The sequence below is a fragment of the Patiria miniata genome, unplaced genomic scaffold (assembly GCF_015706575.1).
Source record: "Patiria miniata isolate m_02_andy unplaced genomic scaffold, ASM1570657v1 HiC_scaffold_1, whole genome shotgun sequence".
NCBI classification, from domain to species: Eukaryota; Metazoa; Echinodermata; class Asteroidea; order Valvatida; family Asterinidae; genus Patiria; species Patiria miniata.
This window is the reverse complement of record NW_024037047.1, coordinates 36,250,939-36,270,838: the sequence shown is the minus strand read 5'-3', so window position 1 is coordinate 36,270,838 and position 19,900 is coordinate 36,250,939. Positions and strand designations below refer to the sequence as shown.

Genomic DNA, 19,900 nt, shown 5'->3' with positions numbered 1-19,900 from the left:
CTGAAAAAGGAAGACTAAATTCAAAAGACAAAACACAACAAAACAAAACAATGAAACAAAATTATATCTGTAATTACAGTACTTGGAATTTCAAATTTCTAGAATTAATTGCTTCATTGATGTTGGTTTAGAATATATACAGTATCATCAGTGGTTTTAATATTAGATGAAAAAACGCATTTCTGTGCCTGAGGAAATGCAAGTTTCCTCATATATGTATAATTTCAAAGATTTTAGGATTTACTAAATGTCAAATGATGTCAGTCATGCGAATATGAGGCAACAATATATGAAATTCATCTGAAAAATGAAAAGATGTTATAGGATCTGGTGTATATACCGGTACGTACTTTAAAAAATGAATCAATCCAACCAAGTCTTAATCTACCTGTGAGCTAGCAAAATTGAGTTAAAATTTCTTCATAAAATAAAAAATGGATCTAGGCACATTATTGTTTCACCAGCATGTGATTTTTTTTTCGCATTGAGCTTCCAAAAAAATACATGTGTTATAGGACAACATCTAGCCCTGAAGTGGAATAGGTTTTTTACTGGAAATTGAGCTCTGACATGTCTGAAGGGGAGCTATTGCAGCGAATACTTTTCAAGATGCCAGCATTTTGTATTATTTCCAGTCTCATGATTTGATACATTGTACATTTATATGTTCTGTGTATAGGTGATCTGCTTTGGGAGAAATCAGTGAACGGTTTTGTGGCTGAGCTTTTCAATCATTGGAAAGAGAAGAACACTGTGAACGAGGTCACCATTTTTCTCTTCTCTCGCATCTATTATTACGCTGATACACTTGGTAAGTTTTGTCCATAACCGGTACCTGTACAGCTGCACATCACCATTAAAAGATTTTAAACAAAATTTGGTCAATTTCAAAACAGACTCATGGCCCTTTGTATGTACATTCTGTTGACATACAGGGTGAGTAAAAAATAAAGGAAACCCGTTTTGCATGAACGTGCTTTTGAGATCTAGGATGTGGAAGCCCAATTAATAAGCTTTCTTTTAGTACAAGAATCATTCAAATCACTCATACTTTTTGAGTTATAGGGTTTTGGACACAAACACAGTTTTAAATTTTGTCCACGGATCACATTTAAGGTAGTTGATATTTCAGTAAAATGAAACCATGTCGTATCATGAAAATGATGTCAGAATAATCCCATAAGTCTCCAGGTAGCCAAGTAGAAGGCAGGGCGAGGCTGTAAACCCTGGACATTATAAATCATGTTGTTTTAACATTGGAAGCAGAAGGTGTTTAAATAAAGGTTATGATAAGTGCATGATCATGGTTATGAGAGTGTTTTTATGCCCCGCGGCGAAGCCGAAGGGGAATACTGTTTCCGCCTTGTCCTTCCGTGGGTGGGTGGGTGGGTGTGCGGGTGTGGGTGTGGGTGGGTGAGCTTGTCTTACATACGCAGTGTGGACTTCCGAACAAAAGACGTCCACATAATGTAGGTAGCAGCGACGAAGTGTGGACTTGCCCACGTCCACACAGTGTTTCCCCATTTCTGGAAAACAGGTTTAGAGGCATTTTTGGGTTAGGTTTATCTGTAGCAGAATGAAGAGAAACACTAAAGGGAATCATTGAAAAAAAATTGGGTTGTAAGAGTTTTTCCACTGGTGTTCCTTAACTACACGAAAAGAAAGGAAAGTCCACACTAGGTATGTGAAACAAGTCTGGGTGTGTGTGTGTGTGGGTGTGTGTGTCCGGACAAATCTTGTCAGCACGATAACTTGAGAAATACTTAACATATGAACTTCAAATTTGGTCTGTGTATTGTTCTTGGTAATCCTAAGAGGCCTATTGCATTTGGGGCCGAAAGGTCAAGGGTCAAGGTCACAGTGGCTGAAACAATAGAAATTTTGACAGCGCGATAACTTGAGAAATACTTTACATATGAACTTCAAATTTGGTTTGTGGATTGTCCTTGGCAATCCTGAGAATCCTTTTGCATTTGGGGCCGAAAGGTCAAGGGTCAAGGTCACAGTGGCTAAAACAAAAGAAATTTTGTCAGCGCGATAACTTGAGATATACTTTACATATGAACTTCAAATTTGGTTTGTGGATTGTCCTTGGCAATCCTGAGAAGCCTTTTGCATTTGGGGCCGAAAGGTCAAGGGTCAAGGTCACAGTGGCTAAAACAAAAGAAATTTTGTCAGCGTGATAACTTGAGATATACTTTACATATGAACTTCAAATTTGGTTTGTGGATTGTCCTTGGCAATCCTAAGAAGCCTATTGCATTTGGGGCCAAAAGGTCAAGGGTCAAGGTCACAGTGGCTAAAACAAAAGAAATTTTGTCAGCGCGATAACTTGAGAAATACTTTACATATGAATTTCAAATTTGGTTTGTGTATTGTTCTTGGTAATCCTAAGAAGCCTATTGCATTTGGGGCCGAAAGGTCAAGGGTCAAGGTCACAGTGGCTGAAACAAAAGAAATTTTGTCAGCGCGATAACTTGAGAAATACTTTACATATGAACTTCAAATTTGGTTTGTGGATTGTCCTTGGTAATCCTAAGAAGCCTTTTGCATTTGGGGCCAAAAGGTCAAGGGTCAAGGTCACAGTGGCTAAAACAATAGAAATCTTGTATTTATTCTGAGATCATAGGGATCAGGGATTAATTCATATAAAACCTACAGAAGACACTAATGCTGTCAATTAATGAACGTTCCATGTGACCAAGGTACATGTAAGTTGATGTTAAAAGAGTGGTGTTGTGTCATGGGAACAGTCATGGTTGCGGGGCATTTGTGTTTGTAAACACACCTGACTTGTTTTGCTATGTGAATTGTTTTCGTTTTGCTGAAATATCACTTACAATACCTTTATTGTGATCCGTGAACAAAATGATAAAACTGTGCTTGTGATTAAAAGTCCATATAAAAACTTGAAAAGTACATGAGCGACATGAATGATTCTTTTACTAAAATCATGCTAATTAAATGGGCTTTCAAATCCTAGATCTAAAAAGTGCTACATGCAGAACCTCTTTACAAAATAGGGGGCACCATTTGGGTTTCCTTTTTTTTTTACTCACCCTGCACATGTAGCATGCTGATTATGGAGAGGTCACAAGTCAAAACATTATTTGTGCACACATCAAGATTTTGTGATATACACTTCAGGATAATGAACATACTGTATTTAAGTAAAATATTAAGGTAGCAGTGTATTTGAAGAAAAAATATTGTTTTATAGTGTTTTTTATCCGACTTATGTGCCATTTATACTGCCATCTTAGCTTAACCAGTTCGCGCCGGGATTATTTTTGCTGAACATTTCGATGTTCGAAAAAGGCAAAATATAGCAACCAACTTTTGGTATACAGCCAGTGCCGCAAATATTGATTCGCAAGAGTCATTTCAACAGTACATTTATTTGTACGATATTTCTTGCCGCAACCTCATATTTTTCAACACTCCGGGGTGTGCCCGCGCGTAAATTGTACCACAACAGGCTGTGCACAGCGGCCTTGTTCAAGTTCAACACACAGTCTGCCTCCACAGACTTCTCTGACATTGTGTGTGTGTACAAAACAAATGGGGGATTAGCGTGTTTAGACGTCATCCGGAGACGAGTCGAGGCACGCTTGACGTTTTTACACCCGTCAGCCGTGCCTGTGTATAGAAACAGCCAGATCGTGTTAACACGTCGTCCAACGCGAACTGGTTAAAACATCTTTATTTTGATTTCCTGAAATTACAACTTGCATAATCGGATTACCACAGAAAGTGTTTGGACTGCACCATGTTATCTGGCATGTCTTATGCATACGTGTACTAGCTAATACCAGTATGATTCTTCTTTTTGATTGAACTTTTAGACTGTAGATTTGATTTCCACATCCCCTGTAGACTTACGTACATTTGTCCGCGGTATATTTGATGTGTCATACACTGTGTGGATATATCGAAATACCAACAAAAAAAACCCCTGCCATTTGACTTGAAGTAAGACCACGTTCGACATCAGGTGCGGATCCAGAGGGGGGGTTTCTGGGGTAAACCCCCCCCCCCCCCCAAGCTCTGTCAAAAAAAAAATTATCATACAAATTCCTAAAAAATAAGTCAAACCCCCCCCCCCCCACCCTCCCAGTGACACCCCCAAAAATTATACTGGTATAATGTCCGCCTGTTCAAAATACGGTACACCATTCTGTAATCTAGTGTTAAAAATCGTCGAATTTGAACAGCGCCCCCTATTGAAATATGGTACCAGCCCCCCCCCCCCTCCCCCAGTGTCTGGAGAGAAAAAACCTGTGTACATTTTCAGATTTTTTTGCTGATAAACCCCCCCCCTCCCCCTGCGAAAATTCCTGGATCCGCCCCTGGACATGGTTTACAAGAGTGCTCTGAATCTCATGTTTCCTCAGAACATGGTTTACTGGCATTTACATGTACTTGTACCTCAATTGTACATGTGTATGTACTGATTGAAAATGACATTTTCTTTTTTACTACTTGAGGCATTATTAGGTTCAGATTTCTTACATTATTGTTTGATTGGATTACTGAATGCTTTAAGCCAACCAGGAAAGAAGGGATAATGGATTACTTTTTTACGTGCAAAATACTGAGAACGCAATTCTAGTTGAGAGTTTCTGTGTCATGAAAACATTTTTGGATTAAGTACAGTTCCTTGTTTGTCATCTCTGGTCATGTAACATAATCCGGAGGTAAGAAATACCGTAAGAGACATGTTGCCTCTCTTGTAATAACAGATGGATGACAGTAAAACCAGCCTGAAGCAGATTCTGCCAAACTGTATGTGACAACTTGGCTCATTGCCAATACAATTGCGCATTCTGAAAAAAAAAGAGATAGCAAGAATTCCTCATAAACAAACCCAGTCAGTACTATAGATTTGATACTAAGGCTGTACATCGGAAGCAGGTACCCAAGTACCCGACCGTTAGTGTCAGGAACTGGTTCAAGATTATGGAATCGGGTACCCGCAACCAACTTTACAAATTACGAAGTGACTTCTCAGACAATTAAATAAGAAAGGTTTCGAATGTCATTTGTGGAGGATTTTAAAAACGAAAACCAGGCTACATGGGAAAACAAAACATATTTCACATTTATGTCACTCGTGAAAGTTGCAATGTACACTGTAAAGCTCACTGTACACACTTGTGTCTTGCTCTATTGACACACCGATGTGGCAGTATTTTGGAGGGGACCTTTATGAACAATCTAAACAGCAACTTCCGAGATTCGAATTTCCAGTTGGGTTTCTTTCACGGGTAAGTGTTCTTTCTGCAAAATGAAAACAATTCAGATGTATGTGAATTGTTTTCGTTTTGCTGAAAGAACACTTACCTTTTTTGTGATCTGTGGACAGAATATTAAAACGGTGTTTGTGTTTCAAATTCCGTAACTTGAAAAGTACACGATTGATTTGAATGATTCTTGTACTAAAAGAAAGCTTTTTAATTGGGCTTTCATAGCCTAGATTTTGAAAGTGCTACATGCAGAACTTCATTAAAAAAAATGGTCCTGACATTTAGGTTTCCTTTCTGACTCACCCTGTATTTAAACTAGCAAAAGTGAGTCCTGAAAAAATATGGCATTTAATTTGACATATAATAAAACCAAGCCTCTACATTTTGAACATTCTAAATGAAAAAGCTATTTGAGTATGAATGTATTTGAGTATTTAAGTATTTGATATATTTGGCACGGCTCTGTATTTGTGAAAGCTGTTGTCACCAAGCACCTTTTGATTTGCTGTGTAAATGGGTCTTTGGTTGTTGGTCAGTTATTGAGATTTAACTTTCGCGTAGGTGTTTATACAATATTGTATAGAGTTTTTTTCTTGCTCAAGACATATTTGTACCAAATGTCTGTGTACAGTTTCAAGATCCCCAAATATTTATAGAATCTTCATTACTTTAAAGAGGTTGTGGAATGCTCAAAGACATTTCCGTTATTTTTCGGGTATATGTAACCTAAGGTGTGATGAAGTAAAAACAACTATTGTGTCTGTCATGAAATGAGTACAAAAGGTACTTTTGAGAGCTGTTTTTCAGGTCTGTTTCGACCCGAACGTGCAATTTGTGTAAAAGTCGTCGTTGGGGGCAGCAAACAAAACATAGTAAATCGTGACGTAATAAACAGGACTCGCGATGCAGCATAGTATAAACGAGTCCTGCTTATTTACAATGTACATCACGATTTTTCTCATTTTATGAAGAACTCGACGACTGTTGATTTCAATTATGCGCTCGCCGACCAACAAATTACTCGATGAATTTCAGTTTTATAAACATATAAACGCACATTACAAAAGAATGGGACTTTGTCATTATGATATATATATATAGGTCTACTCTACAATAAAAAAAAATATAAAAAACAAAACGACTTTCAGCATTCCACAACCTCTTTAACTACCGGTATGTCCTGCACTGTGCTCCATGTGGGATGGAAATTGAGAGATTTGCTTCCATTTTCAGACCAGTTCCCAGAAGACCTGAGAGCATGTTTGCATGTTGACTACAAAGGGAGAATCTATGAGGATTTCTACAGGTAAGAAGAAATTACATTTAGCAAGCCAAGGGAAAAAGAGCTCCAAGCTTTACCTAGTTTAGCATTGTTGCTGTCTGTTCCGTGGGGAAATAAGTGGACAAATCCCCGGTGTGCGGAAGATCTCAATTTTTTTTGTAATTTTCTTTTAGAGGGAAAGTCTTGCCTCTGGAGAAACTCTTGTTATCTTCTTGTACTGTCTAAAGTGCCTACAGAAAGGTTCATCATGTACATGTAGGAAAGATCCTCAACGGAATTAAGACACTTATCAAGTTGTCATGATTCCCTTATGGATGTACACGTCTGAAGAGCTCTGAAGAATTTGCCATTGGTTTACTGAGCAGAATTGAATCTGGGTGGATTCGGGAAGTTGTAGCAGAACGCCCAGGGAGTTAGGGTAAAAAAAAAAGACAGCTGAAAAGTTATGCTTCAAACTGCAGACTATCAAAGAGTAAACTTTTCTCATCAGTTTTAGCCAAATGCTGACAGGGTGCTCAAAGGCAAATTATGAAAACGAGGCCAAATTTAAAAACAGTATTTGTTATTGCGGACTGTTTCCAATTTCTCTGTCCCAACTTTTGGATCACTGCCAGACCCTGACTTATTAGGTAGTCTTGATCAGATTTTATCCCGTCACTTCAGATTCTAATGCCCCTTCAGGCATGATAAAGAATGAGTTAGATTTGACAAGCTGCATTTTAACTTAAGGCATAAATGTCACAATTTACATCATAATGCCATGGAGACACATGTACAGCATAGCTCATCCTCAACGCCCACACAGCTCATACAATTCACTTTTATCATTTTACCTTTCCAAACAGCCTAAATATCATCGAGCCATTTCATATTAAGTAGAAAGCTTTAATATAAAGACTTGTCAAGAACATTTCAGCCAAAATTTGTTTTGAGTGGTTCAAAATGGGTTGTGAAAGTTCTCAAACAATTGAAATTTTTTTGAGGTTTTCCAAATTGAAAAGCAGTTTGACTAGTGTCCCAATGCCAACTTTTGAAAATTTGAAAATATGAAGTGAAAAGAAAACCTTCTTGTTTTTAAAGGTAAATTAATACCTCATGCAATATAAACAAATATAAAGTTAACAATTTCATTGTCCATTCATAAATACCTAAGACAGTTTACGCATTCCTATTGGTCGAGAGCCCGTCACGTGGCCGGTCTTAAACGGATGATAAAGACATGGCTAGCTGGTCTTAAACACTTTTCCAGTGTCACAATAAAATGTGGACTCCTAAAAATCCAGTGCCTCTTATTGTTTCATTGGTTGAACGTTCACAATCCTCACATAGGCATGCGCAACACTACCAGGAAGTCAGAATTTTATAGTTCTAAATTCAAAACGCAACGCGCCAGGTGCTGATAATTACCCTCGCCTCCGGCTCGGGTTATTATCAGCACCCAGACTCTAAGTGGTCTTAAACAGAGTGATAAAAACCTCCGGAGCACACATTTATTCTCTTAATAATGTTTCATACTTTGGCTCTTTAGGAATATTTTGATTTCACTGATTTATATCTAATAAAATGACCAAGGTTAAAATAAAAAATCTTAATTTTTCTTTTCTAAAGTATTCTTTATTTTCATGGAATTCCAGAGTGATTGTGCAAAATGAGCGGCTTGATGATTGGACTCCGTTGCTTGTCACGCTGAAATCACACTGCATCCAGTATGGCCAACAACTCCAGAGTCACTACATACAAGGTGATGCATAGTGATTAGTTTGAACAATAGTTGCCACAATATTATGGCCATAACTGTGGTTTCCCAAGAGTGTAAAGTGATCACATGGCCAGGATTTGTATGCATACAATGTATGTGATATGTGCATTTATAACACCTCACCCACAGATTCTGTGTCTTGATTGGCCGAGAGCGAGTCACATGTTACTTTCTAATTTTGCTATCTTTCTGTGCACGGCCAAAAGTACTATGCGCATAGCAACCAAAGTACTATACCATTAGCAACCAAAGTACTATTTCCACGGCGCGGTATTTGTGTGCAAATGCATGCTGGTGTGCGCGTTGTGCGTAGCGCGTATTATTCCAAAGAGAGCGCGCCACAGACTTGGGTTCAAACATTTCGTGAAGGGGTAGTTTTTAAGAGAGAAATACATTTTCCACCAATTTTGTATTGCAATTGAAGTTTATTTCAACTGTGTTCAGATTTAAATAATTTAAAATATTAAAATCAAGCAGAATCTGTGGGTGAAGTGTTATAAAACAAATATTGAATGCTTTATCTCGTGGTGAAGTAAAACTAGCCTCCCTCGGTGATCCATGGACCATTCTATTTTGAATGGTCCATGGATCACTTCGGGAGGCTAGTTTTACTACACCACTCGAAGCATTCAATATTTGTATACTATGACCTCTATCATTTAAAATGGGAAAACAACTATGCATTGTCTTTGGGGCCATATTCTCTGCCATCCATCCACACTGGCAGCACTCTCATACAAACATTAGCAATGCTTAGGTACACACATACTGGAATTTGTGTACTAACATTTTAGAGTTTCAAAGTCTAGTTTCAAAATGCCCCTATTTTAACCAAAATTAATTTTCTGGGCTGAAATTCGGACTTAACATCCCTTACATAAAATACTTCAAATTGCGACGGATCAACATACTTTGGAAATTCCTAGATTTTGAGTAAAATGTAGATCTATAACCTTGTGGAGACGTATTCACCTATAGAAATTGCCCTGTGGAGACGTATGCAATCTTTTGTTCCCTATTATTCACATGTCTCCACAGGGTACCGTGTACCAGATCAAAGGTATGCGTGTATGTATGTATGCATGCATGTATGTATGCTTACCATGTATGCATGGTATTTGACTTTGGCCTTGTTCAAACTCCAAGTACTTGCACACTCCATTAGTAAAATTGACCTAGCTTCCACACCATTACAGAGGCTTTTAAATGGAACAATAACAAAATTTGAACTGGCTGGTAGCATGCAGTATTCCCTAAGAGCCATGCCCACGTAAGGCAATTTAAAGACAACTCTCTGAGTAAGAAAATGTCAGGTACATCTTACTTTGGATTCTTTTGAATTTTTTTTGGAGAAATTGCTGTCAAGTATTGGGAAAATGTTGTTTGTTCCTCTGAGGATTCGTTTAGCTTGCAGTGTATATAGTTGCCTCAGAATGCCTTTTTTACAGAACCTACATGCACATGTACTTCGATTCAAACATGGGATGATGAGGCATGTCATTCACACTTAGACCAGTTTGTACATGGGTCAGCCATAGATTTTGGATTTTCTACATGGGTAGAGCGTCTCAACCCTTGTCCCAAGCAGGGCTGAATATTTCCAGTGTAGAGTGCTGGACCTGTGCTAGTGTGGAATCAGTTCCAGAAATCGACTCAGATCCGATACAGATGTTGGATAGTGCAAAAGATCATACATGTAATGTAATGCAAGTTGCTTGTTCAATGTGTGACTTGGCCGTAAAAAGTTAGGAACCTGGGGCCGATTTCAAAACTCGTCTTACCTTACGACTCGTCTTAGCACTTAAGACGAGTCTCCTCTCTAAGATCAATCCTAGCTGAGATGCATCCTAGGACCGATATCGCTAAAATGAATCTTAAGGAAGACATAACGGAAATACAGTTAAAGGAATTGTTATTTATTGGACGAGATCCAAATGGACGATTTGACGGCTGTTTTATGTTTGTTTTTACCGCTCAAGGAAATGGTCGTTGATAAGAAATGCGCAAAACCAATTTTCCCGCGCGTTTATGGAGCATAAAGTTTTGGCTGGAAAATAATTATTGTCTGCTTATATAGCATTACATAGTCACAGTATACCATAAAATTAATACCCTTAATTATGACTGGCCCAGTCTTTCCCCGGTTTCATCCCTCTATTTCAAGAACCTGGAAAGTTAGAAATAAATTATTATTAAAACTACCCGTGTGTCAGAAATCTTTTCATAACTGTTTCTACAGTGATTTTGCTCTTCTTGCGTTAAAATTAGCTTTGAAACTGCTGCAAAAATTTACGCCTAGGCCGAAACTCGCCTTTAATGAAGGACAATGCACTGATTTTGAGTTGATATACAAATCCGTGCTTGTAATCACGAGACGACCTTAGACCGATCGTAAGTTATTTTAAATTTTGGATAACAATTAAGTACAAAATATCTCATTATAGGCCATCAGCCTCGGTCCAAAATTTTGGCCATCGGTATCAAATGAGGGAAATAATCGTCATAGCGATTTTTGGCAAGGTATACACCTCCAGAGCTGGACAATATGTGATAGCATTGCAGCGGTGGCAGCTTTTTGGGTGGTATCACCCATTTTTTCCAAAATGTCCATCAAAATGCTTGTTACCACTCTAGGGGCGGTATACCTTGCGCATGCGCACTATAATCATTTATGCACTGATTTGATACCGACCAAACCCCCAGGCTGATGGCCTATTAGCAAGGGCTGCCCAGGGAAAAGCAAAAGTAAAAAAAAACCCTGTTACCGCACATATATGTAAAGTTAAAAAAAACTGTCATCAAAAGATGTGCCCTCCCAACGACATTGTTAGGACGAGTTTAATACTCTTTCCAAAACTGAAATTGGTCCCTGTACAGTGAATAGAACACTCAGTGTACCTCATAGATTTCAAGCACATTCACATAGATTCAATATGAGCTATTGTAATAGTATTACCTTTCTAAGATAACTCTTTCATGTGTTGCGAAACGTGCTGTATTACTTTGAACCTCTTGGGGAAATAAAAAGCATTCATGGAGAAATACCTGAAGAGCATCCCAAAGAAATTTGATAATGGCAATGTGTCATCAACTACCTTGAATATGAGGGTCTGTTCTTAGGTTTAAAAAACAGCATTTCTGATGTTCATTGTTTATTTTGTGGAGTATTTTTCAAAAAGTTCTGTGGTTTGGAAAATGAAGTGGAAAGATTTATGCAAGCAGAGGTTAACAAACTTTTGGAGTTACTTTTCGTGTGAAAAGAGTTCTTATGTGTCAAATTATTGTCAAGGAAAAAAAGTCAGTAAAAAAGTAACATCCAAATAGCCACAGTATAGCTACAATCCTGGCCAAATCTCGCTGGGCTTCCAACCCCCCGGCCCCCGTTCAATGTTGTCTCTCATTGCGCAGTGTGTGCTCCATCAGCTGGAGAGATCAACATTGACCGGGGGAGCGGGGGAGTGGGTGACCGTGGCAGGCTCAGGAAGTGTCCCAACCATTTTGGCCGGGATTGTAGGTCCTGGCCTATTGAATTCAATGTTTGTGTCGCCTAAAACAAAGTTTTGGGGAACACTTACCAGTCTTTAATTCTGTATCCCTGTATGACTGTATCCCCGTATGTATGTTAAAGTTTAGGTTAAATATTTGAAAAAACAATGAATAACTTCTACATGCTTCCATGGATTTTGATGAAACTTGGATGCAGTGACCCTTGGGTGGGAAGGCACAATTCTTCATGGGATTACTGAGGTCAAAGGTCATGTAGGGGTCATTAGAGGTCATTGTTCAAATATGTTTCAAATGTTTCTTTTTGTCTACAGAATATGATGGATTTTAATGTAGCTTGGATGAGTGATCCTTGGGTGAGGGTTCATGACAAGTCTTCCGAAATTGGAGGTCAAATGAATGGGTGTTCACTAACGTTGATGAGAATAAAGGTTTAGGGCTGCTGATGTTGTTTTGACGATGTCATGTCAAAGGTCAACCAGGGGTCAATTAAGGTCATAAAACATGATGGAAAAGATGTGAAAATGCTATTGTTTCATGGAAACAAATACATTCCAGGAGCCAATCATTTCCTCAACAGAAAATGAACAGCTTCTACAAGAATAAGAACACCAAACATATAGGGATCGACCACCACCAAAGGCGACACGTGAACCGTGGATCACCTTGTTTTTTTTTCCAACGCAAAATAAAAACAATCATCAACATCTTTTAATAAATTTCAATCAGCCCGAACTAATTAAAATGTTTTAGTCGCAGAGGTAAAAACGACTTATAATGGTGGGTAGATACCGGTATTTGTAGAAACATAATACAAAGGAAGTGTAATGAACTTCTCTTTAATTTTGAATGCAAATAGTCCAGGTATCTGCCGTGTTTGTGATAGTTACATCATTATGTTTTGGCAGGTTCCCCACAAGAAGGGCGCCAGCGTCCTAGTGGCTACATCTCCAATGCTGCCGAGGGCAATTTTCTAGAAGCTCTTAATCTAACGCTGAACGGTGAGTGCATGATTGAACAAAATGCTGCTCTCCAGTGAAGAGCTAATGATGGGCTGTTAAAAAAAGGGGAAAAAAAGATAATCTATCCTGCAAATCTTGCACTTACAAAACTCAAAACTGATACTGAGTTATTAATGAAGCATGTACATTTAACGAGGAGTGGAGAAGAAATTGTGCGTGCCTTAATTGGAATTAATTGAGCATCCTAACATTTGCCTGTTGCTTGATTTAAAAGAGCTTTTAAGAAGCCCCAGCTATATTTCAGTAATTGCCTGAAGCCATTCTGTGAGCTATAAATATGGCTCAGGCTTTTAAGGTTCATTAGTTGCATGCTGTAGCTATTGCTTATCATTAGACACTTCAGGGCAATTTGTTAAGGAAATGCTTGTGCTTCAGGGGACAGTTTTATGGAACTGCTCAACACAGACATTTGCTTTGAAAGGAAAATATCTGCTTGGTGAAAATAAGGCATGCAATGTGTACAGGGTGAGTAAAAAAAGAAGAAGAAGAAACCCAAATGGCAGGACCAATTTATGAATGAAGTTTTGCCTGTAGCACTTTCAAAATCCAGGATATGAAAGCCCAATCAATAAGCTTTCTTTTAGTATAAGAACCATTCAAATCACTCAAGTACTTTTCAAGTTACGGAATTTTGAACACAACCACCGTTTTAAAGCTCTGTCTACGGATCACAAAAAAGGTAAGTGTTCTTTCAGCAAAACGAAAACAATTATCATAGGCATGCATGTGTTTGTCCCATTTTGCTGAAAGAACACTTTCGTTTTTTTTGGTGATCCTTGGACCGAACTTTAAAACAGTGTTTAGGCCAACAAAAAAAGTCTCCGGTTTCTGGTATGGAGCTTGCCCAAAAAGTGGTGTGGCGACGCGGCTTTTTTTTTTTTTTACCTGATTTTTTTGCTTCAAATGCCGGCTGATGACTGCAAATGGTGCCCGACTAAACTTAGTGCAAATATATGGTAGTCCAGAGAGGCCACATAAAGCTTATTCTCGATCATAACCCAATCTAAAAACACATTAAAATTGTGCAGCAGCAGGATTCCAGTCAAACCAGTGCGTTTGGCGGTTTTGAGACATCATCTTTCATTGAAAAAAAACCTGTTTCATTTTGCCGACGCGCATGGCTACGGCGATGCGCGCGCATACCAGAAACCGGAGACTTTTTTTTTTGGCCTTATGTTCAAAACTGCGTTTTTTTATTCACCCTGTACATTGGGACTGGTTCTCAGTTGATTTTTGCTGAACTCAAAAATTAGCTGAGCAAGGTGTATCTGCTTAGCAGGTCTTTGCCATTTTGCCCTGGTCCCAGCTTCATAATAATACTAACATGACTAATAACTAATTCTTGTTTAGCGCCAAATCCGTCAAAAATTGACGCTCAAGCATTCAAGGCACTTCACAGAAATGCAAATAAACCAGTTAAAATTTAACAACAATCTATAATTATACAAGAAAGTAAAAAAAAAAAAGTGTACATGAATTAAATTGTCTAAAACAGGCAGATAAAAACAAACAGACACAGCACATCAATCAAAGCAAACAGCGAGACAACCACGATAAAGAGACTAATAAATGACCACGACAAAGAGACTTAGAAAAGACTTACACAAACAGAGTGGGAAACACACACTAGATGGACAGATAAACGGACTAACGGTGGACAAGACAACTAAGCATGAGCACAACAGAGAGACTTATTAAAATGACCACGACAAAGAGACTGAAGTAAAAACTTCAGTATTGTAAGCCTTTGGCTGTTGGAGACTGGAAGTCTAAACTGTGAAGTCAGTCCTGTCTATTTTATTCATCCCAGAGTTGAAGAACAAGCAATTTACCATTAATATAAAAAAATTGATTTGAGAGTTGATACAAACTGTTTACATTGTATTGTATTGTATTGTATTGTATTGTTTAATTTCCATTTGTCACAAATTAATATAATGCAAATGCAACAGTTTATTTACTACAACAATAACTAAACTTAATAGAATGCTAATACATGTACAACGCTTTGATCAATTAAAACATAAATGGTGACAGATGGGGGAACCAGGAAAAAAGCCTAAGCTTATACAGAGCCTGGTCCCGTTTGTGAATAACTTATGAAATAAATAACAATTATAGCTATAATTTAAATCAGTGGTCAATAAATTAATTAATTACTTACTTGGCATAATAGTAGAAAAACTGAAGGAAAATGAAATATATGTGTACTAATTTACAATATAACATTTGATTATGATGGAATGTGACTTACACAAATGTGAATTATGGGTGCACGTCTTTTGTTTTGCTTGGCAGTTTTTGACAAGCATTACATCAATCGTAACTTTGACCGTACTGGTCAGGTAGTGGTGATTGTTACCCCAGGAGCAGGGGTCTTTGAAGTAGACAGGGAGCTCTACAAGATTACCAAGCAGAGAATGATTGACAATGGTAAGGCTTTAAGCTTGGCGCACACGAGAGCTATCTGCTTCGCCAAAAGCCATTTGTGGCCGATGCGTAAGCAGGTAGCTCCCGTGTGCGGTCAGTTTTACCAAAACTGTGTGCGGTCAGTTTTACCAAAACTGTGTGCGGTCAGTTTTACCAAAACTGTGTGCGGTCAGTTTTACCAAAACTGTGTGCGGTCAGTTTTACCAAAACTGTGTGCTTCTGTCATATGACGTAAGAAGGCAAAATGGCTGCGCCCAGTGATTTCTCTGAATCGTAAATGTCCACAAGGGAGGAGGAAGCACGCATGCCCTTAACACGCAAGCCCAAAGCAGATAGCTTTCGTTCACCGCACACGGTAAGACTTTGGGCATGAGTGACTAGAATTATCAAACACGTTAGATGTTTGGCGCAGCGTCATGAATGACCAAAATCTTTGGTAAAACTGACCGCACACGGGAGTTATCTGCTTACGCCATCGGCCACGAATGACTTTTGGCGAAGTAGATAGCTCTGGTGTTCGCCAGGCTTTAGACAGTGCAAACTTACTGGTAGGATGTGTGCATAATCATGGACATTTGACACTTGTAGGCATGTGATATTTTGCTCCAATTGTTATCCTCTCCCATGTCTTCACTGATATCTGAAAAAGTGGTTTAACTCAAAATTGGGTTAAGATGCAGACACAGCAAATAAAGTATTAAGCCTACAAGCATGCAACTTTTCCTCATATCAACTGATTTCCTGGTTTTTTACTTCACATAAATGCCATTACAAATTGAAAAACACTGTACAAAGTCTTGTGTGTTTGGAATTTCCTCTTTTTTCCCTCTAATTCCCAGTTGCATGCCTGGGCCTAACATGCAGCCTTCATTTGCTGTTGTTTGCCTGTTATTTTATCAAACTGAGAATGAGTTACTGGAAAATTTATAATCTCTTCCATACATATTATCATGTCCTTTGTAGTATTAACAAATATACATGTATTACTGCGTTTGAAAGACACTTTAAAGCTTCTTTCATGGGAACTTGCTCTAGTATATATGTTTTTGTTGTGCAATATTATACAAATATTGAGTGGATTAGCGTGGAATGGGGGGAATATTATCGCAAGGTAAAATCTGGACTTTTCCATTTCACGAGGTAAAGCTGAGTGAACTGGAAAAGTCCAGATTTTACCGAGCGATAATATTCCTCCCATTTCACAATTTAAAGCCACTCAATATTTGTTTTATCAAACTTTTATTTCAATACAAAATTGGTGAAAAATGTATTTCTCTCTTCCAAACCGCCTCTTCACAAAAATGTTTGAACCCAACGCTGTAGCGCTGGCTCTTTGGAACAATACGCGCTACGCGCAACGCTGAACGCGCACACCAGCATGCATTTGCACACAAACACTGCATCATGGAACCAGAACTGTTCAGTAGTACTTCCCATTCCCCATGGGCGGATAGTTCTTTTTGAGCCCCGGCGTGAATGGCAGTAATAACAAATGTCACGTGATGTGAGTTCCACCAATCAAATGACAAGGATCTGTATGTCGGTTTATAAACGTTCCTGTTGTGTAGTGTGAGCACATGCTTCACAGCACAATATACAGTTTCTTGTGCACGATCTGTCGCAGACATGACCCGTGAGCTACAGCGCCATGTTTAGGACATACTGCATATTTGCACAAGTTTATTCGCGTGTCAGAGGAAATATAATACAATTCTGATGCACACAAACCTTTACCTTCATTGTGTGAGCGCCAGTCATACCGGGGCAAAGCATTCCAGAGATCCTGCCCAATTCTCTCTTTATTTGTAACTTGTGCATTGTGTCCTTAGGCTTTAGATAGTCATTAGGCATGATCTTATTACATGTAGATATGATGTGTATTAGCAATATAGGAAGTTGCAGAGGGACAACATTCCAATCTGTGTTTCTTTCTGCAGATCCATCCCTTGATTTTACTCCTAATTTGATGATCTGAACCATATTCCAATTCCTCTCCTTGTCTACCGACTCTACCCATGTATTACTTTAGATAAGTAAGATTTGAGGCCTTGCATGTGGAGATACTATTGAATGAAAGGTTTGCAGAAATACCATGTGGGAATAATTTCTCAAACTAAGAGAATGGTTACCTGTAGTTCTTTTCAGAACCATTCTCTTAGTTTGAGAAATTTCTCAAACTAAGAGAATGGTTACCTCTAGTTCTTTTCAGAACCATTCTCTTAGTTTGAGAAATTTCTCAAACTAAGAGAATGGTTACCTCTAGTTCTTTTCAGAACCATTCTCTTAGTTTGAGTAATTTCTCAAACTAAGAGAATGGTTACCTCTAGTTCTTTCAGAACCATTCTCTTAGTTTGAGAAACTTCTCAAACTAAGAGAATGGTTACCTCTAGTTCTTTCAGAACCATTCTCTTAGTTTGAGAAACTTCTCAAACTAAGAGAATGGTTCTGAAAAGAACCAGAGGTATTACCTATGGTTCTTTTCAGGACCATTCTCTTAGTTTGAAGAATTATTCCCACATGGTGTTTTCACAAACCTTTGATTCATTACTTTAGATAGTTTTTGGCTTAATCCCTCCCCTGGTGGTTGATATTTCTCCCCTTCCCTTACCCCGTTTGTCCACCGGTGTGTCTTCCTCATCCTGACAGGTATTGGCAGTGACTTGGTTTGTATGGCTGAGCAGCCATTGCATGCTGTACCCCTCCTACGGGTGAGATATTTACTTCCCTTTCTTTCCATCATGACATTCATTTATTACCTCATTTATTAGAGCATTGGTGGGTTTATGTTGTAACCTGGGCCCAATTTCATGCCTCTGCTTACCGTTAGCGAAAAATCCTTGTTTACCGTAGCAGAAAATTCTGTGCTTACGGTTAAAGGGAATATACAACATTTGCAAACATCAAAAAACAAAACTACCAAATTATTATGAAATACCTTACTGGACTGTGAGTGAATGGCAGTCTCAAGCATCCTGTAAAATCATTGCACCTGTGAGCTGACATTTTCAAGAAAAGTGTCACAATTTCCAACGCTGGCCGGCCGACCAGCGTTGGAAAGAAACTATTTTTTTTTTCAATTACTGTCCCCAAATTACCAATTACATGATTGTTTTTCTTGGTTTTTCCAGCATCTAGGAACACAAAACTTTAAACAAATCAGTGTAACAATATTTGCTATAAAATACTAATGCCCCAAATCCATCCATTTCTGAAAATTACAGAAAAAAACAAATGTTGTATATTCTCTTTAAGCGTACATGTTTTTCACGGCTTAGCGAGGAATTTTGGCTTCTGCTCGCGCATACATCACGTAACTAAGGATTCTATGCTTACAAGGTTTGCACAGATTTTTTTTCCCGCTAGCGCGGTTGGCACAAAATGGTGATTGTAAGCACGGAATTCTGTGGTTAGCAGAGCCATGAAATTGGGCCCTGATCTTGCGTGCATTTTTGCTCTATCAGTAGTATGAAATGGGGGGTACGGCGACAAAATGGAAAAAATGTGTGGCAAGTCTGGACACGTCGCTCTGGTTTCTAAAAATAAATCTCACGGCGACAAAATGCCCAATATTTTTTTGTCTCTGAGTTGTTGGGGGTTCTAGACTTTATAGGGACTTTTTATTTATTTTTAGAAACCAGAGCGACGTGTCCAGACTTGCCACACGTTTTTCCCATTTTTTTCACCATACCCCCCCATTTCATACTACTCTATCGCTTTGTAATGCCAAAACCCATGGTTCCAATTGAACCTCATTAACCCTAACCTTCCCAAATCCATCAAAATCCATCCCCTTATTTTGGGGATTTTGGTAGGCAAGTCATGAGTACCATGTCCATCAAAATCCACCTGTAAGAGTGGTGGTCTTGTGGTGGATTTCAGCGGATTTGGTCCTGAGGCATTATGTGAAGCAGGGTCAGTGATGGATTTTGGTGGACTTAGTCCAGTCCTTAGTAAAAGACACTAGGGAGTTACACCTACATCTTTGCAATCTTTGCAGTATCTTTAACATTTCAATTGAGAGCTACACAGCACATTTGCAAATCTGTGTTGGGGTAAAGTCCAAAGTCTAAACGTTGAAACAAAATTTGTTTTACAGTATTCGAACCGTTTGGGTAAATGTATTGCTTGAATGTTTTGCTGCCAACTTGTTTTGGTATTGAAGAAAAAGCTCAGCAAAACTCTGTGGTCTGTGGTAAGCAGCTCTATGAAACTGTCCTATGGGGCGGATTGCAATAACTGGTCTTAAAGGGAAAATACAACATTTGCAAACATCAAAAAATAAAACTACCAAATCATTTTGAAATACCTTGCTGGACTGTTAGTGAATGACAGTGTAAAGCATCCTGTAAAATCATGGCACCTGGTATACTGTCATTTTCAAGAAAATTTGTATTTTTGTATCAATTTCCAACGCTGGTCGGCCGACCAGCGTTGGAAAACACTGGCTTTTTTTCAAATACTGGCCCCAATTGACCATCGCACTTGTTTGCAATCGATTACACACCTATGAACGGGTACAAGCCAGCTAGACTGGTTCCCTGACCTTACAATTCCCCAATGTATGTTTGGGGAATGCGAGTTCGTTACAGTCAATGGTCAAGTGTCACTCACCCAATTCTGTTCCGATGTGTGTGTGCGGTACTGTCCAACTGTTCTC

General features: G+C 38.6%; 1 protein-coding gene across 2 annotated transcripts in view; it reads left to right on the top strand.

The window, feature by feature from the left end:
* The window catches only part of LOC119729348 (GATOR complex protein DEPDC5-like), a 76,291-nt gene that overhangs the window by 12,910 nt on the left and 43,481 nt on the right, over window positions 1–19,900 (top strand). For both annotated transcript variants that reach the window (XM_038201976.1, XM_038201983.1), the window contains exons 6-11: window positions 680–811; window positions 6,480–6,552; window positions 8,163–8,269; window positions 12,700–12,792; window positions 15,112–15,246; window positions 17,890–17,951. In XM_038201976.1, coding sequence (XP_038057904.1) covers window positions 680–811; window positions 6,480–6,552; window positions 8,163–8,269; window positions 12,700–12,792; window positions 15,112–15,246; window positions 17,890–17,951 — 602 coding nt within the window. The remainder of the gene's footprint in view (window positions 1–679; window positions 812–6,479; window positions 6,553–8,162; window positions 8,270–12,699; window positions 12,793–15,111; window positions 15,247–17,889; window positions 17,952–19,900) is intronic.